This window comes from Mixophyes fleayi, chromosome 12 (assembly GCF_038048845.1).
Source record: "Mixophyes fleayi isolate aMixFle1 chromosome 12, aMixFle1.hap1, whole genome shotgun sequence".
Classification (NCBI taxonomy): Eukaryota; Metazoa; Chordata; class Amphibia; order Anura; family Limnodynastidae; genus Mixophyes; species Mixophyes fleayi.
This window is the reverse complement of record NC_134413.1, coordinates 43,756,835-43,777,156: the sequence shown is the minus strand read 5'-3', so window position 1 is coordinate 43,777,156 and position 20,322 is coordinate 43,756,835. Positions and strand designations below refer to the sequence as shown.

Genomic DNA, 20,322 nt, shown 5'->3' with positions numbered 1-20,322 from the left:
GGCAATATACACAGGATAACCAAAATCGATGCAAAAGGTTGAGTGCTGGCAGCAAACAGGAAATGTCTAAGATCAAGCTAGGTAGTCAGAGCTGGCAACAGGAAAGAGTAGTCCAATAACAAAGCCAAAGGGTCGAGACAGAAAGAAAACAAGGAGTATCCAGGTACAAGCATGGTCAGGCACCAGGGAGACAATAGATAGGTACAAGATGTAGCAACAGAGTAGACTTCTAGCAATTGCAGTGTAAGGACGCTATAACCAGCTAAACCCTCCCTGTAATTTAACCAAGAGAATGCCAATCAGAGAATTAATTAGGAGGCAAGCCCCCCAAAAGAAATAGGAGATTGGAGTCATGTGACTGCAATCACAATAGCAAGCATGCCCAACAAGCAGCCGAGGGGAAATGGACAGAGCAGCGTCCCAGCTGCTTAGCAACAGCCAGGACACGAATGAAAAACGTCAGTGTGAGCCGCCCCAATAGAGCGGCGGCTCAGAAAGATAAACGTATCAGCTGGGACAAAGAAGAAAGTAGTGCGAGTAGCACTGCAGCTTATCACACCCACAGACTTCCCTGTCATTAAATTTATAGCATTCACATCTAACAAATAGGTCTCCATTCCCCCAACCAGCCCGACATTAAATTTATAGCATTCATTTGTAATAAATAGTTCTCCGCCCAAATTCACCCCCTCAGAAAATGAATAGGCCACATTGCACCCAACTCTGCTGGAATAGCCCCCATACTACCCAAGCATTATATTAATAATGCCATCATGTCTCTTTAAATGATTTAATCCCTGCCATTAAACAGCCTCCCACCACCCATTACATGAAAAGCCACTACCATCATCCCATTCAATAAGCCTTAACCCACATTACATTAAAAGTCTTCAATTTGAAAAGGTCAACCAATAAGAATTAATATGTGGCTATATATGTAGACCTGGGAATTCTAAACTCCATTTTCCGAAGAAGTGGGCGGAGTCGCACGAAACGCATAAAGGTTGAGTTACTTGCTTATGAAGCCGACACTTATTACAGGCTGTAAACGGAATGACTATGACTTCAGACCTTAGACTGCAGACTGGGTAGAGCTCACAGAGTTCTTTACAGGTTACTTACCCATTTTTGCCATGAGTGTGCCTTGTGTCATGATTCCTTGTTTCAAATGATATTACATTATATTACATTTAGTTTTTAATATAATAAAAGATTGGTTTTGATGTATACTTTCATCCTGAAGTTTCCATACGTCCACAACACATTGGAACGCATTGGAATGGTTCATGAGATATACTTATGAAGTTGGTTTACAGCAATTTTTCATTGTACAATTTCGCTTGTACACACTATTGAACTATTTCTTTTGCACGTCCTACCTGGGACGAGGGATTTCTATGAATACATAAACTCTATAAATAAACGAAATATAAATGATAAAATTATATGAAATAGCTAATAGGAACACTGGAGCAATGTTGGGGCACTGCTGCCTTGTTTCACATACCACAATTCTACCTTCTTCAATCTCAGCTTCGTCCCCCACTACTCTACCTTCTCCAATCCCTAAACACTGGCTTCATCCATCAGCATTCTACCTTCTCCAATCCCTAAACACTGGCTTCATCCATCAGCATTCTACCTTCTCCAATCCCTAAACACTGGCTTCATCCATCAGCATTCTACCTTCTCCAATCCCTAAACACTGGCTTCATCCATCAGCATTCTACCTTCTCCAATCCCTAAACACTGGCTTCATCCATCAGCATTCTACCTTCTTCAATCCTTTGACTTCAGCTTGTACCTCACTACCAGTCCTCTCAGAACTAAGCAGCATGGTCAAACCTGTTGTGTCTCTCATAGCAACCCTGGCCAAGTGGTTCTTTCTTGGGAGCTTGAAACAGGAAAAAACCCTTTTAAATTGAGCATCCAATTATATTTATCAAAAATGTTTTTTAAATACAGAAGCACATTAAACACACTATTTACAAACATTACAAGATGAAGGCCCCATTGCAACAATCTCTAAACAAGAATCGCCATTGTTGTCATTTAAACACAAAGGGGAATTGCATTCTGCCTTTCTCATTAGTAGTAAAGCCTCTCAATTACCACCCATCCTCAACTCCTATAAGATACATTGTTTTAGTATTGCTATTATGTTCCACTTGTAAATGAGCAGAAGTTATTTTTTTTCCTCAAGTGTAGATCTATAATGTTCCTGCATTCAGATCCTAAACTGCTGATTTGTCTTATGCAAGGGCAGAAACCAGCATCTACTATAAATCTAATTTTACACTTTATAAACCAATTTGTGGGCTTAACCAATATTCAGCCTATTAATTTACTAAGAAATAATGACTTCACTGAGACACTAAGGGTCTGATTCAATAAGGAAAGTAAAGCAAAAAAAATTAGTTTTCTCCTGGACAAAACCATGTTACAGATGCAAGGGCTGCAAATTATTTTTTTTATATTGCGCATAAGTTAAATACTGTCTGTTTTTCCATGTAGCACACAAATACTTGAAAGCTTATATGTACACTGAAATTTAAAGTTGATCTAGGACATGCCCTACCCCAACTATAAATCTGCCATCACAATTTAAATCACATCCCCCTCCAATGCAGCATGGTTTTGCCAAGGTACAAAGTTACTCAGTTTTTTTGCTTTAGTTTCCTTAATGAAGTATAGTTACGCTAATAATCTTTCCAGTTTAGCAAGGGCTACGAGGTGGTTTTTGCTTTGACACCATAATTAAAGATTAAAAAGAAAAAGGGGGGAGGAGGAAAGAAAAAACCACCTCGTTGCCCTTGCTAAACTGGAAAGATTATTAGCGTAACTTAGAAATACTGATAGTTCGGCAGTAATTTTGATATTATAATCAGCTCTGCCATCTCCTTAGAGGTTTTTTTAAATAACCGTCAGCGAGATCAGGGTGATCCACAATATCCTACTTATATTCAGAACACCAGTAATGTTAGGCTCAGATTAATCCGTTTTCAACAACCTAGTTAATTGGAACATTACTATAGCAGTGTTATAATAGAGATACTTTATTGTAACAAGTTATCAAGCATTGGTAACACTGTAGGTAGAATAAGATAACACAGGTGACATGGAGAAGACGTAGAATATTGGTCTTCTCGATTTACAGTCCTTGTGTTGTATAGAATTTGTGAGATATTAATTTAAACATCATCTAAGATGTAGATCATGGTGGTTTTATAACAAAACAACTAATAGGATATATACTAATGATTTAAAAGGAATATAGCTACCCACAATATACGTAGGAAGTTGCTTCAATTAAATTTGAAACAAATCAATTTGTCCCTTTATTAGCTTGGATTATATGATATTACAAGTTAATCCGTGCATGATACTCATGCATTCTAGTCAAATCAAGCTACTTAAGGTGTTAAAAAGGTTCTTGTCATCTTCATCGCCACACACACACGCCGCTAGGCTTTTATATATTAGATAATGCTAAGAATTTAGTAGGTCAGCGTAGTATATAACTCCGCCCAGCAGGTGGCGCTGCAGCTTGAGCACTCTGTCACCCGGAATTTTTTTCCACACACACACACACACACACACACTAACACAGCATGTGTGTTCATGAGGTAAAATTACCTCACGAAAATGAGTTTGAGCCCTCAACTGGTAAATTTAGCCTTTACTACCCCTCCCACGGGGGGAAGGGGGGATGATGGAAGTTAACTGACTTCACTTTTATAATTTTTTTGTCAAATAATATCAGTATACCAAATTTCAGGTCAATTGGATGAGCCCTTTCTGAGAAAATAGTTTTTTACACACACACACTAACACACGCCGCTAGGCTTTTATATATTAGATTTAAACAATTATTAGAGACTTAGGTGCATCTAGTTATTTTAAAGGACACATTTTGTCACTTACTCACTTGTTTGTTATATTTCGCTGATTTTTAACTTACAATGTTTTTTTAATGATTAATAATAAAAGTTATATTGTATGTTACTGAGACATTCCACCGTCATATTTTGATTGAATATCAGTTAGGAGTAAGCAGTGCATCAATTCCAATAACCTTCTTGATATTTCTTCAGCAACATAAAAAGGTAAGGAAACCACACATGTGAACTGGAGGTGCATTGCAGATCAGTTACTTTATTCAAATTGTTGAAAACACAGAAATTAAGCACATAAATGGATTTAAGGGGTGACAGTAAACCAGCATTGATGTTAATTGGGCTATCTTTAGTGCCACACAGTAAAACAGGTAACAAAATAACCTTACCTTCAAACACTACTATATTTACGGGGTTGATCTAGAGGAAAAGACTTGTTAACAATGAGGCAGTTTGAAAAACATTGACTGGTACAAAACAAAACTGTGCTGCAAATACATCTCTTATTCTAAATAGGCAGCAAAAAGGCTAAAATATAAAAAATGTACACAGTTCTGTGTACTTGTGAACTAAAGACAGACACAATCTAACAGTTCCAAAATGAACCCCAAATTGTAATATGAAATATGTATTTGCTATAGAAATACTGCAAGCAGGGCTTGGAATCTGTTTACTGACACCCATGGAAGAAAAAGTCTTAGAAATAGAGTTATTGAACTGAAAATATATAAGAACACAACAATTACATGCAGTTAAATAAAAAAACACAAAGAAAGAAGAAAACTATAATGAATACTGACTTTTGTTTAGATATTTGTTGTATAAGCTGTATAGAAGGCTCTGCGATATTGAGACAGAGAAACAATGCTTAGTTTGTATTTTGTAGAACAATTATGAAAAACTGTTCTACAGGTTATGTGCAGGTGGTGTTGCCAGGGTCGGCTCATGTGCCCTGGGTGCCCACCCCACCAGACCTCCCCCTTCCCTTTCTTGCATTTTGAGGAGCAGGGCAGCACCTTTTATTCCTGTCAGATTGGGAGGGTGGCACTGTACTGTGACATCATAGCCCAACGTCAAACTCTCTGCCCATTACAGCTGTTGGTGCTCAGTGTGGGGGGTGTGAGAAAAATAAAAACACTAAATAAGTGACATTATGTCTCTCAATCTATGTTTTAGGCGATCCCTAAATCTTAGCATCCTATCAATCAGACTTCTTTTTTTTTCATTTTGTAAATGTACTTGCAAAACTATAGCAGGAATCTAAATATTTGCTGTGGGCTACGATACCTTTTCGGAACAGTTACTTGTGGAACAGTTTCATATTTGTGCTATTATAGGAAGCTTTATAATGAATGGGTGCTGCTTTTCAGGACTTGTTATTGCTTCTCCCACCCAGAAGGGAAAGGCAGTGCTGGATTCTTAGCCACACTGTGGGTTTCTAGTATGCTAGCTCTGCAGATTAAATAGAGTAGAGCTGCAGAATGAATATGTCCAATCTATATAAATGATCCAGTAAACTATCTTTACATGTAGCAACTATGGTCGCAAAGCTTACATGTGTGTTTCTTCTCTCTCTGCTTTGATCCACTGATGGTAAAGAGGCCTCCATACATCTTCAGCTGTAAACACATTCTACAGCTCACAGCTTATAAGTGTTTAACAACTGAATAAAAAATACTACATTTAGGAATAAAAAAAAATGTTGGCTTTGTTCTTTTTGCCCATTTAGAATTTGTTCAGTTTCAATTACCCATTGTCATAAAACATACTGTATAAATAACTATTCAAAAGCTATTGCCAAGAGTGTGTAGGCAGCAAATGCAGAAAACACAGGAGGGCTGAGCAGTCAGGTCAATGTGCCAGCTTCCTAAGCCCTTGTACAGTGTCAGGTTGGAACCAGGCTAGTGAGGTTGAAGCCTATCAGCAGAATGCTTTCTGAGTGTAGTGTCCTTTCCAGGAGTTCCTTGAATTAGGCAGCGCTGGAGACTGCTAATTTCTTTAAATGATCCATGAAAACTTGCAGACTGACATCATCTGTGAGAATGGGGGCACCAGACTCCTGTGTGAAAATGTAAAGGTGTTTACATTGTATATAAAAGAAGACTCATCAGAAAATACAAATCTGCTCCATAAAAAACCTTCAGTAAAACTAATGTATTTGTCACTGTTCCCTCCTAAGTGTCCAATAAAGCCAAGTTGAGGAGAGACAGAGGTGTGCAATGGGAACTCAACATTCTGCTTAATTAGAGAGTGAGTTACCGGTCACTCATGGGGTTATGATGAGAGCCTCACGGCTTACGGTTTCAAAAAGGCTGCCAACACAAGAGCTCTATACTGCAGCATGAATAGTTGCACAATAAAGGACATCATTTATAGTTAGGAGCAAGTCCAGCAAAACCAAGATGTGTTGCAGAGATGGAAAATTTAAAATTTCCAGGCAGATTTAGAGTTGGCAAGGGGGGTCTTTGCTCAACTCTAAATTGCAGTATTAAAATAAAGTGGGCCGATATTTGTGTGCTACATGCAAAAGCAGGCAGCATTTCCCCTGCATGCTAAAGAAGGCCATTTATATAATCAAAATGTGTAATGGAAGCCCACAAGCTGCTTAAACCCTTGGCTGTGTTGTAGAATAGGCCTCAGCTTAAAAGCTGTTGATAATCCGGTTAGTGAAAGGACTGCATAGTATCCTAAAAATGTTATTTATTGCAAATTGTCACAGAAAAATGTATCAAACAGTCAAACAAGAAGAACTGCAGGCAGACATGACAAGACACTGACCTGTCCCCAGCCGTACATGTTGTTATGAGTCTGGGAAGGATTCACCTTTGACAGCAGGAAGCGAGCCTAAGAAATGCAAAATAAAAAACAACAATTATTTCCATGATAATTTCTCAATATACTTAATGTATATATTGTTCTACGTATTTTTATCTTGCAGACACTTTTTCTTTGAGACTCTTTCTGGTGTCTCTGTGCAGAGCAGCAGTGAACAGAAGATATTTCCAACTTTCTGACCAGCGGGACAAAGCTGTACTGATCGGGATGGTGGGACCGAGCCCTCAGATCTGGCTATCCCGCCTAAATCGGGACTGATGGGGGGTATGCTGTTACAGATAACTTCATATTAATACATCCCCAACTACAGGATCATTAGCAAAATTTGTGAAATCTTCTTCACAACTCAAGCACCAGAACAGAACCCAGGGTTCCGGAACTATGATCACGTATCATTAATATTCAGCAAGTGTCACTAGGCAACCCTTTCTGCATCCCACAGCCAGTTCTCCAATCACCCTATTAAGTATGTTGTCTGTCAGCCATCCAATCTGACTACAGATGAGTGAATTGGGAAATCACTGCAATGTAGCGGAATTTGATTTTCACAGCAGTATAGGCTGATTCACAGAAGTATGACATTTCGGCAACACAATCTACAATTTCCAACTGGGTTTTGCCAATTTGCAGAATGGTATTCAACACTCTGTCTATCTATCTATCTGCCAATCTACCAAGCATGACAAGAAATGAAGCACTAATTTCTAGCAGTAAATACTAGTCAGAATAAAGACATGGTTTTTAACTTCATCTAGAAAACTTCTTCTTATTCTGGGGTATTGCTATTGATATTCTGAAAAAAAAATGGCTGATTAAAATGACAGTTCGTGTAGAACAGCAGGGCACAACATTTTTTGGCACAAAGGCTTCTTATGGGGGGCACAATGAAATTCAACTTGCTTAAAAAAGTAAAACAGGTAAAACTTACAATATAGGAACCTCTCTGCAGTTATGTCATTCCTCTAAATATTGTCAAAAAGTCCCATAGCAGATAAAAGTGTGTACCCTGCTGGAGATGTGGCCATGCCCTCCCACACCTGTAACACCCCCTTTACCTATGAAGCAACATGTCCCCCCTTGCTTTGCTTCATTGCTACATCTCACTGTCGCACTGATGAATGGTCAGGTCTCTCTGTGGTAGGGACTGGGTAAGTCCCCATCATCACAGCCACAGTGAGATCCAATACAATGCAAGACAAAGATAAGGGGAAGTGGGACACAAATACTACTGCAGTACTTCTGTCCCGGGTCCCCCCGTCTATCCTATTTTCTGAGGGCCGCAAAAAATGGCAAGAGGGTCACAGGTTGAGCATCAATGGTCTAGAGGTAGCTATAGTAGTAGTAAATATGGTAAGCAAAATCCTGTGGATTATAGTGCTCTTCAGTTATCTGTGCACTGTTGTAACAGAAGAACACCACTCCCTTAACCAAGTGCAGGCTTAACTACCCAAAACAGACTGCTGGCAGACACAGACTGTATAGGATATTTACAAAAGTGCAAGAACGCAGAGCATTTCTATTGGCAAATGTGCCCAAATGACTGCCTAGGCGAATTCATATGTGCACTCTAACATGCCTATTTTCAGACCACAGCTGAACGCCATTTTTAATATATGCATAGTACATATTACGTTGTTATGCAATGTAGACAAAAAAATGTAATCTGGAACCTGGTCTCATGCAGGGGCAGGCTGGGCTGGGTGGCATCTGCCCCCCCCCCCGGGCCGGTCCCATTGTGTCCTTCCTTGGGCTGGGTCACTGGGCCACCTGCATTTTTTTTCCATTAAACAGGCTGCTGAGTCGAGTCTTGCCCCGGGCTAAAATTCGCCAGCCCTCCCCTGGTCTCATGTTCCATTTGTTGGAATAATGTCATCCCAAAACATTACATTATATATATTTTCTACTAAAGTATCCCAGCCCCTATCTTTTTGCACTCACTTGGCTCCCTCCATGTTCAGTGTCTACGTAACGCGGCATCGGGAAACGGGAGTGGAGAATCTCCTGCCCATCATCCACAGGTGCTTGTAGCAAGTGTCGGAAATTGTCATATTCAGCCATGTCCTGGTAGCCCGCCTTTCTCCACTGTGCAATAGTCTATAAAACAATCATCCAAAAGTAAATTTACACTGATTTATTCACAAACAGGCCCAACAATTAAAAAAAAGTAGTTATGCATAAATACGACAGAATAGTCTGTTAAAATGCATTGTGGTTTTGGAACATACTCACCTCACCATGATAAATAAGAATTTGGAAAAATGTGTCCATCAGGAGGATTCTATCCGGGAGAATACTGCTACTATCTAGTAATACAGGCTGTAAAACATAAAAAGTATAAATGAGAGTTAATATAATTTGACACTTTCTGTTCAGCAAATTGACAATTTCATTAATTTAGTTTGTTTCACATATATTTCCATTTTTTAAAAACATTTATTTTATGACTAGCTTTTACATTGATGTCGGCCACCTCTCACCATCTGTGACAGCTAGCAAACTGAAAGGACATTTCTGTGTGCCATGTAATTTGCAAAAATCACCATAAGAGGGCGCTGCAGAGACCAGCTAATAGCACATGTTGGATTTATGTACCGTATGTATTTACAACCACAAGAGCTAGGATTTAGTATCTTTTCTTAAAAAAAAAATCCATAACTGAAAGCGTAGAAATCAGTATAAGTGCATTATATTTGCAGTACACATTCAGGGTTTTTATTTTGCCTGTTTCTCCAGTAGTTTGTTACTCTAGTTGTGCTGCTATAATGATCTCCCTGTAACTGCTGTGACCTAAACTTTGCCCCATACACTTAGGAATTCTCCCTACTGTATTTGGAACTTCTCTGCAGTGTATTATACTATATGCTGAGAGATGCAGTGTCTTGGTGAAATACATGCAGCAATATTGGGTAAATTGTCAGATATCACCCAACATATTGCAGTGTGTGGCCTGCATTATCATACTTGCCAACTCTCCCGGAATGTCCGGGAGACTCCCGCATTTTGCGAGAGTCTCCCGGACTCCCGGGCGAGTGTGGCAATCTCCCGAATTCTGCCCACTTCACTAGGAAGTGCCCACTTCCTAGTGAAGTGGGCAGAATTAGATCCCAAACGCCGCGATTCCCGATGAATCGCGGCGTTTAGCCCCGCCCCCCGCTGTCAAATGACGCGATTTGCGTCATGACGTCACAGGGGGCGGGGCCGAAATGACGCGATTTTGGCCGCCCCGCCCCCTCACGCCCCCCTCCACTGGCTGGCTCCCGGAAGAGAGCTGAAGAAAGTAGGTAAGTATGGCATTACTTTTTAGCCATGTTTTTGGTGCAATTTATTTTATTTCCATGTGGACCACCCCTTCAAGACTGTATTATCACACACAATGTAATGCATCTACTTAATTTTGTGACCAATATGTGGGCCTGGGCATGGTCCTCTTGTCTTGTTCTCTAAGTGTATGCGTCTGGCTTTCCTAAATTGTTGTATAAGCAATCTAATAAGTACCAGATGACACATGCAGGTTCCACAATACACCTATATATTTACTGCAGAGCTTATTCAGCGGGAAAGAATTACAGTTCATCTAACAGATCTTTTTCCAAAACTCATCACCCTTATATCTAATTCTATTTTCTTGTGATATTTTAAGGTAATGGGGATGAATTCTATACTAAGGAATTGTGCAAAAATATCCCATTTATCTGCCCAAGACACCAAACAAACTTTTAAAAGGATCCCTATGGCTAAAATACAAGGGAAACAGTATGTAAGGGTAACTTGTACTCCCAAATACATATTGGAAAGATCATATACAATTGTAAAGCGCTACGGAATTTGCTGCTGCTAAATAAATAAATGTTGATGATGATGATATACAATGGCAGAATGTAATAAAGACTTCTAATGTGCTCCCTCCTCATACATCTTTTCTCTAATCTCTAAATGCATTAACTACTCTACTCTATGATCCAAGTAGCAATAGTCATTTGTTACTACATCCCAACTTCTCCTGTGCTGCACATAAACTGTTTCAAATTCTTCCTTTCTCAGTGAAGCTTCTTCTATAGCGGCTTTCATATTACAGTTAGTGCACATTACTAAATCAATTGAAAGAACTCCAAGCAGAACTTGTTATTTCAATGGAGAAGTAGACTTAGCAGTCTTTGATGTTGCATGTTTTTTTGTAACAACACAGGTTTTATTTATCAAGCTTTGGTGCACATAGGAAATGCATAAAACGTACCTGAAAATCACTTAAAAATGTTGTATTTTAGAAAATGTTACTAACGCTGTGAGAAAACAAATCCACTGAAAATGAAAAGTAAAAGACGGTTGGTGAAACTGTAATGTGTGAAAAATAAATACTCAAAATTTGTATTGTATCATACTTTCTATGTAATCTTCCAGTGTTATTACTTCCTCTAGGACAGGCTTATTACGTATCCCTTCACTTACCCATTTACTACAACACCTACCCAGGTGCTGTCAAGCAAATGTGTATGTAATTTATAGTGGAGCACCACTATAATATGCAGATGTTATATTATACATATATAACATATATTATATATACACATATATTTTAAGTATTATATATTCATAATATACATATATTATACAGACCTTATTTTGATTATATTTGTGGTAAGTGTGTTTTAGATAAAGATTATAAAAGATGGAAACATTGCACTAGGCCTTTTTTTATTAATAATATATATATATATTTTTTTTTCACTATGTTCCGCCTCGGCACAATTTCTCCATTATATTATTTTGATGTTGCCATTCACCCCCTGAATCACTCACCGTAGAGCATTGTCCCACTACTTACAAATAGCCTGTCGGGCGTATCTACAAAGCAGTAGAGATGCAACACAGTAGCTGAAAATAAATGCTGGATGAATTGGCTCAATTATGACCAGTTTAAGATTCAGGGTTGGCTGAATCATTAGGATGTGGCCAAACAAACCCTATAATGTTACTGTGCTTAATGCAGTTATATTTCCAAGTAAGATTTTGCCATTCTGTTTAAATTTCACTGTTCACCAATCGTTTGTACTATATTTTTCAGTATTCAGCCTAATCCAAAAACATGAAATTGAAGATACCTACTTGTAATCTTAAAGCCAGTAGAGCCCACTTTCATTCTGTCTTAATCTGTGTTTTCTATATCAATGTATAAGGCTTTATTTCCAGAATGTATTGGCAATAATAACTAAAATAAATAAATGTGCCCTACAATAGACTTACAATAGAACATTAGACTTTATATAGGACTTGAGAAGAGGAAGGGCTGAGTTTGCAAAAAAACTCTTAACCCTTAAACATCCCTAGCCTCAATCCTGCTTGGTTGTTGAGATTTGTATTCATATATTAGTGAATATTACTAGCAAAGTTTAGTGGCATTGATATTCCATATCAGTGCAACTCATTTCTTATTTAGATTTTTCCTTTAACCACACTTCCACAATTTTTATATACAAACATCGAATGCTAATGCTAATTCTTACATTTTTATACAATATTACATATAATAGTTATATTATTACAAATAAACAAAGAAAGATGTCTTGTTTATCTCCTTCATAAATAAATGTCAAAAAACAATGCACGTCAGTAATGTAAATGATGATACAATGGGTCCTTTGTATCCATATATGCTCAATTTGTTATCTACAAATTTGAGGTGACCAGGAATAAGAGCGGATATTGACTGGAAGCAAATGTTTGTCCTACCACATATTTCTTCGTTATAACTGCGGTCAGTGTTCAGGGGTTTCAGAATCGCACAGAGAAATCGTACTCTCATTTCTATCAATGACCAGCGTAGAAACCACTCTGGCACTTAGAAATGCTGCTGGCGGCTCCTGCTGAGCCTGAGGTTATTCATTCTTGCAATTAACATTACAGGAAAGCAAAGTCCTGCATCATTAAACAGCACATTAGTGGTTTTAGACTGTGTAGAATATTAGTCACAGATAGAAGGTAAATATTTAACAGCATCTCAACTGAGTGCTCAGGATAATTACAGAACACAGGTTACATGGGGGAAAGGTTTTCACACTGGTGTTTCTTAGATGTAGACATTCAATTTCAAAGCTAGTTTAAATAAGCAAAGTCAATTATCACATTTCTCCTGAGCCTCTACCATGGTCAGTGCTCCACAGGTTGCCCGAGTATAAGAGTTGTCTCCAAATAACAGTAGAAAAATGAAACTGGACATCCTTGACCAAACAAAGTAGCTCTATTTCTAACAATAGGACTGCTGCAAGTTCACAGAGCTAAACACCTTGGTTTTGCACTAGTGCCCCTAGATGTTCCCTTCAGTGCACATTAAGGTGCATGCCTAGAGCAGAACAGCGCAGCGTTGAAGACCCATAGCAAAAACTAGATAGGGGCCCATCCATGCCGTTCTCGCCTCATGCGCTAGAGCATGAGCTGTCCAGCACATATGCCCAGTATGTCTGTATCAGAAGAAGCATTCGCTCTGCTCTTTTGAGAGCAGAGCGGGGGCCGGAGAGGGGGCATCAGAGGTGGGGGTGACCCAGCATTACCATCCCCTCCTCACCTCCTGGACCCAGAGCAGTCACACCGCCTGAACTCACTATAGTTCTGCACCTGTAAGTGCTGGGAAAATGCATGCTCTCAGGAGAGGCCTCCACAAATTAGAAGTGAGCCAAGTTGTGTGGAGAATTGGAAAAAAAACTCTAACCTCCTATAACTTTAGAACCACCCATTTCATTATATAGAACTTTTAAGAAAAAATAAAACAAAATACTGCCTGGTTTAACGTCATCTATGATTTCAATTAATCATGTCCAAATCTGCCACTATATACTTAACTTGATGATGGTGCTTGTACGGGACGTGATAAGACTAAGCCCGCAACACCCACTCAGGGATTCACCACAAAATAACCCAGAACAATACAACCACCCTTGTAAGAGGATTGTGCGGCTAAATAAATGGATAGCTAAGAGGATTGTTGTACTGTACATGTAACATGATCTATCAGAAATGTTTACAGCTTCAATTGTATGAGCATTGTGGGGAAGATATATATCCACCTGTTCATCATGTTTCTTCCATTCCCAATATGACCTCTCCCACAAATTATGCGTATGAATCCATGAACAGAGAAAGTGAATTGTGTGCACACAATATTTAAATAAATATAAACTATTTTTATCACTAAGATGTCATTTTCTATTACTATAATGTCACTCCATACCTCTGGGGGGCCACTAAACGAATAGGAGTAAAGGATGGGCTGTATCATAATAAGGGACTGGGTTAGATCTTGACGCATAAAGTGATGTCTGTAATAGGAGCTTTCGTCAGGACTGTTGTTAAACACTTGCAGGAACGGAGATCTCCTCAAATGGAACATGAACTAGAAAACAAAGAACGACAAAACATGTCCTCAGGTGTGTGCTATTATTATTTGTTCCTAAGTAATAAAAAGAGAAATCTCAGTTATGGTTCCATTTTAACAATATTTTTTTTTGACAGACATACAACATCATTGTTTTCTTTTCAAGTGGTGTATAAATAATGTGTAAAATAAAATGTTTGTCTTTGGTGAATATGCATTTCATTTGTAAAGAAAAAATAATACATTTGTAGTGTATTAGGTAAAAAATTTGTTCCCAGAAGTTGTTCTATAGACACAAAGTTAGCCAGGTTGACGAAAGACAAACTTCCAGCCAAGTTAAACCATTTCTTATATGTTCTTGCAGAACTGATATAGAGGAAATGAAAAGCAAACCAGTGATGCAGTTGCCAATGTATCTTCACAGTGGAGCATAAAATCACAGTGGCAATTAGATTAATTTAATTACATGTATTAATCTCCCTAATGATGAATTCTAAAATTACAGCTGGAGACAAAATTTCTTGTAAAAAAGGAAACCAATCTAATCTTAAATACTCTTAGTAACCTGGCCATCACCACGCTCTTTGCAGAGACGAAATAATGCATCAGGCCCCATAGCAAAATTTGGTTCAGGCCCAGCAATGCTCCTATAGCCTCCCAGGCACCCCACTCGAGCAGAGGGGTCATGTGTGCGGACCATTTGCCACTGTTCATGCGCCTTCTCAAAAGAGCAGAGCAGATGCTTAGATGGGAGCAGCCGGACCCCTTGTAGTTTCCTTGAGTGGTGATCATACCAAGGTGTTGTCCCTGTTTTTCTAGCACCACCTCTCTCTGCTGGGCCATATTTAGTCTAAAGCTAACCCTGCTAAAGCTAACTTTTTAAATTTCCCTAAAGTGGTAGTTTGCAGGGCTTGCACGGTGGCTTAGTGGTTAGTACTTCTGCCTCACAGCACTGAGGTGATGGGTTCGATTCCTGACCAAGGCCTTATCTGTGTGGAGTTTGTATGTTATCCCTGTGTTTGCGTGGGTTTCCTTTGTGTGTTAGGGAATACCGACTGTAAGCATACAGCGCTACCGAGTGTTATTCGATGGCTCAATCAGCCATTAAGAAGTGCTTCTTAAGGTGAGGATTTCACAATTCTAAAGCTTAAACTGTATCTGCTTTGTGCAAATTATACAATGCATACCTGGGGGTACAGAGAAAATGTTTCTGAAAACCTGAAAGAATTGGGGTCATCCTTGTGATATTCGCCAAACTTCTGACACTATAAAAAGAGATCACATGTATCTTTTAAACATAGGTTGAACCATATTGCAACAAAGATAAATATGAAAATGTTTCCATATCATCACAAATATAGGTTTTCTAGTTGATCAAAAATCTGACATGAATAAAACAATCTAATCTATTTTAAAATCTGACTTTATAAATAATAACTATTAATATGATATACAATACATTTATTACTAAACAGTATGGTGTTTGCCATCTTGGACTATTTATATAATCAATACTGGGAATACTAGGTGCACTGAGTAAATGTGATAACACAGGTCTGATAATCCTCCTATCAGGCTGGGGATTTACTACATAATTAGAGAAAGGGATGCACCCTTTTCCCTGGCAGTCAGAATGGTGTAGGACCCTGCTGTAACGGAGACTGACTGTGAATCACTATAAGCATGATTATTATATTCTCCAGTCATCATCAGACATTTTCAACAACTTTTTAGCACCTTGCACGTTGGTAAAAACAGGGGATACAAGGGTGGGTTTGTGCATGGACAAAAAAAAGGTACATCTCTTAAAGTTTATTTCCGCTATCTATCTTTCATCCTTAAGTTTAATCTGCAGTGCCTTCACCCATCAAACAAAGTCATAGTTTTTTAAAGCTAATATAGTGAAATCTGCTGACAGCCCACTGTTGTAACAGTATTCTAATCATAGGTGTATACAAATATGACCAGTTGTTGAGCTCTACTATGTTATCTTTTCGTTTTTCTATGAAACATAATGCAATCATCACACACAGAATATATTATGTCATAAACAAATGCGAGAACTTACAGTACCATGCATACCAATCTAAGATGTGGAAATAAATTGCTGGTTTTATTCATAGTATTACACTTTGTAAACAACTCATTTCTTACATCAACACTACTGACAATATCTCACCAGTCTAATGAGCTGCCGATCCAGCCACCTCAAGACATCTGGACCTTCTTCAGTCTCTGCTCTATACACAGCCAGTCTGGCCATGAGAATAGCAGATGCCTCTTGGTCAATAGAAGCTGAAATGTTCTGTATCTGAGTCTGAGCATCAGCCCAGCTGGAAATGAAAAAAAAAAAAAAAAAAAGATCCCAAAGATAATTTATCTGAGTAATATAAACAGTGCTATGTGTGTACACATAAAAGCCTTAAAGAGAAGTCATTATGCTAAAATACATTTCTTTAAATCAAGTACTCCATGTAGAATTATGCATAAGAACATTGGTCTTCAGAAACTAATGATTTCATAACTTTGATGCTGTCCTGATCCCAGCGTCAAAACTCCAGAGTGAACCATTGTTGTGTGCGACATTCACACACTCCTCTCCATGCCCAGCAGTTGTTCCTGGTCCAGACTAACAGAGAGAAAACGTGCACCTTCAGAGCAAATACTAAACCAGACAGACGCAAAACTAGAAATGATTAATCACAGGAAATACAAACAAATACTGATAGTTAAAATTCTAGTTTTACATTCTGTAGGCTTAGTACACAATGATTCAATACAAAACAGTAACAGAAGAAAAAGGAAATTCAGTATTTTTATCTCTGATATTCTATAACTTACTTCCATTTTTCCTAAAGATATTTGGTTGCATCACTCCAGCTGTGTTGAGTGTGCTTTTACATTACTCAACAAAGAATTAATGTGTGACACAAACCACTTACAAACTCTCTACCTTCCAAAAATATTTTTTTACTAAAACATTTCCTTTTTCTGTCCCATTATTTTGCTGGGACTAATTCAATTTGGTTATCAGTGCGAATGGCCTTAATGGTACTCTGCAATCTACACTGTCACTATACTGCACGCATTACTGTATCTTTACTGTATTATTTTCCCTATTTCCCTTCCTGTGACTAATTTATATCCAAACAGATTAAAATACGTCAAATGACACTAATAGGCCTCATCTATGTCCATCCAGCGTATTTTTTGGGGCAAATTCCTAGAACGTGCAACTGATGCAAGTTCAAAAATCAATTCATTCACACACACTGCTAATTTAATCTCAAATTCACCTGTTTTGTCTTAATTTGGTTAGTTTGTTAATAATCCACAAAGCCACCACTTCCTTAATCAGTGACTATTCACATCTGACTGGTGAGTGTGTCCATTCGTCCATAATTGTGATGCAGGTATTACATATTTATTTTCCAATAAATCAATTTTGTACATGTATATATTCCTAATAACCAAATTTTTACCTTCTTGCTACACCATCTTGGTAAAGAATCATAATAGTTATTGTTTATTTATAAGGCGCCACAAGTTACAAACCCATTATAAAATACAAGTAAACCATTACAAGAACATACAAAGTATACAAGAGGTGCAAACTTGAGACAGATGGTAGAGAGGGCCCTACTTTTGAGAGCTTACAGTCTAGAGGAGGGAAGGAGCAAAGAAGAGACAGTAGGATGTAAAGGGGCAAGACTGAATGTGCTAGGTAGGGAATATAGAGAGAGTAGTCTCAGGTGCGGGTAGGATAGCCTATATTGAAGAGATGGGTTTTGAGGGAGCTCTTAAAAGACTGAAGGATGGGAAGAGTCTTATCAGGTGGGGTAGGGAGTTCCATAAGTTAGGAGCAGCACTGGAGAAGTCTTTAAGGTAGGAGAGGTGATTGCCAGAGGGGAGAGGGAATTAGGTTAGAGGCAGAAAGGAGAGGTCGGTCAGCGTGTATCTTGTGTATGAAGGTGAGGAACTGGTGAGGGCTTTGTCGGTGAGGGCGAGCAGCTTGAAATAAATTGAAAGAATGACTTCATATACCAACACTAATTATGGGAATGGCTAGTGGCTCCAGGGAGAACACATAGCTTGGGCTTGTTGTAACATGCTGTACACGAGGGTCAGGCAGGTCTAGTAAGGGAAGGTTGCGAAGGAACAAAAGTTTAAATTTCTATTCAATGAAGAGTATAGAACTTAGTGGACAATAAAAATTGTAATCACTCTTCCTGACTACTATGTCTATAAAGCAGCAAGATTCTTACTTTCTTGCGATTGTGGTTACACGGATCCGCTTCTGCCCGCTTGAGTGCTGATACTGTGTCACAAACTGGATTGCACCTCGTCCCCCTTGTGGGATGGGAGCATTGTGCTAAACAATTAAGAGGAAACAAACTTCAATTACATATGTCAAATGACCACATTATGATTTATCAGACAGTTTCTAAACACTAGGGGTCTCAACGTGAATAAATCAATGAAGAAGGAATGTAATCAAGTACAATTAAGCTCCTCATCACTGATCATGTGAGAAATGATCTCTTCCTTTGGGTGACTGAGGATCCGTAGAGGAAGAAAAAACCACAGAGACAGGTAGATATATATGATATGGTTCTTGTTCCTGAATTTCACTCTCACCCAGGAGGAAAATGCAGATTATTGTAGATATCTCCTGCATTAAACAAAGTACTGTAATAACATAACAGCAGAAGATCTTGAATTAATATGTAAATTAACATGATAGTAATTAATAAATGTAGGCTCCCAATGTGTTATAGATAAAAAAACTGAATTTGTTAGGAACAAATACTTCTATTTGGAAAAGTTTGTGTGCCATCAAACAAAAATAGTAAAGAAAATCTTAACGTTTGGTATGTTCATATTCACAATACATAGATAATCTAAAAGACATATTAGGTAATCATAATCCATTTCATCCCACTCATAAACATAATTAGTCCATGAAATGTATTGCATGATAATAATTTAATTAGAAAACATAACCTCAAACCACCATGTCCATAAAGGCAAGGTATTACAAAGGTCTTCGCAACTTCCGTTCCCCCAGAATCTCCAATGTAGCCTAGAAGAATTTGAAATCATACTCCGAGCTATGAGATGCTTTGCCAGGACTCTACAACCCATCAGCTGAGTCTTAGCAGCCCCGTTGTCATCCATTTGGCTTATGATGAATCCTGAGACTAGCCATTCTCCTGTGTACTCAGCCATCCAAGGAACAATCGCTTGACCCAAATCCAGAATTAGTTTTAATAACCAAATTATTGACAATTACTGGATGGGCGAAGTTGGAATGATTTGAATTGCCATGCACAAAATGATAAACAATGAGGAGCATCTTAAGTGATCACTCCATTAATTATTCAAACCTGTGCTTAGTAGCAGGTTATAAAATTATTGATTGTGTGCTTACAATTCAGTTCACACCATTCCAGAAATAAAAATGTGACATCTGTGGGAACAGAAAAGACAAATAGTTGTCCCCATGATGGTTACTTACCTAACAGAATAGGGAACAAAATGGCCAAATGACTGTGTATCAAACAGCATCAACCCTGGGAGGGACCTCCACAATACAACTAATGGGGGAAGGGGTGAGAAAGTGAGTCAACCAGTAAATGTTTGTGTGACTGACTTGCTACTCTTCTAGGTAAACACAACTCTCTGTAAGAAATGCAGAATGGATTCACAAACAACTGACTTGCTATACATCATCCTTGGAGCTGCTTGCCCTATATCAGCATCATTTTAGCAGACTGCCGCATCACAAGACCTCACGTGGCACAGGGAGGTCACGCTGAATAACGGAGGGGGGAGTGCAGTGTGCTCTCGCTCCTTCCTCAGTGTGGCCCTTTGGAAGGTTGGAGGGCCGCATGCAGAGTTGACCATCACTTTAGATGGTGTCTTAAAATTACAGAGTTGGCTAAAGCCGCATGTGATGGAAATAGGAGGAAATTATTACACTTTAGTTTTATCAGAGTAAGACGATAAAGGATGTATTCTACCTTCATGCAGTATATATGAAACTTTTGATGTGATATGATTCATAAAATTGTTAATGTATATTAAATACATTCAAATTGATGGAGAATCTTTGTTTTGCTTATACAATAGAGCAGTGCAGTGTAAATATAAGTATATTATTCCAGCAGCTGTGGGACTATAATCTTTGATTAGTAAAGTTATACATGGACATTTACTTTCCAG

General features: G+C 38.4%; 1 protein-coding gene across 2 annotated transcripts in view; it reads right to left on the bottom strand.

Annotated features, from left to right (window-relative positions):
- Nucleotides 1–4,126: 4,126 nt before the first annotated feature.
- SEC23A (SEC23 homolog A, COPII component) overlaps nt 4,127–20,322 on the bottom strand; it is a 72,775-nt gene continuing 56,579 nt past the window's right edge. For both annotated transcript variants that reach the window (XM_075192456.1, XM_075192454.1), the window contains exons 13-20: nt 18,363–18,469; nt 16,277–16,430; nt 15,285–15,362; nt 13,954–14,115; nt 8,961–9,047; nt 8,670–8,825; nt 6,675–6,740; nt 4,127–5,955 (exon numbers count right to left, since the gene is read on the bottom strand). In XM_075192456.1, coding sequence (XP_075048557.1) covers nt 5,866–5,955; nt 6,675–6,740; nt 8,670–8,825; nt 8,961–9,047; nt 13,954–14,115; nt 15,285–15,362; nt 16,277–16,430; nt 18,363–18,469 — 900 coding nt within the window. In that variant the 3' untranslated portion in view covers nt 4,127–5,865. The remainder of the gene's footprint in view (nt 5,956–6,674; nt 6,741–8,669; nt 8,826–8,960; nt 9,048–13,953; nt 14,116–15,284; nt 15,363–16,276; nt 16,431–18,362; nt 18,470–20,322) is intronic.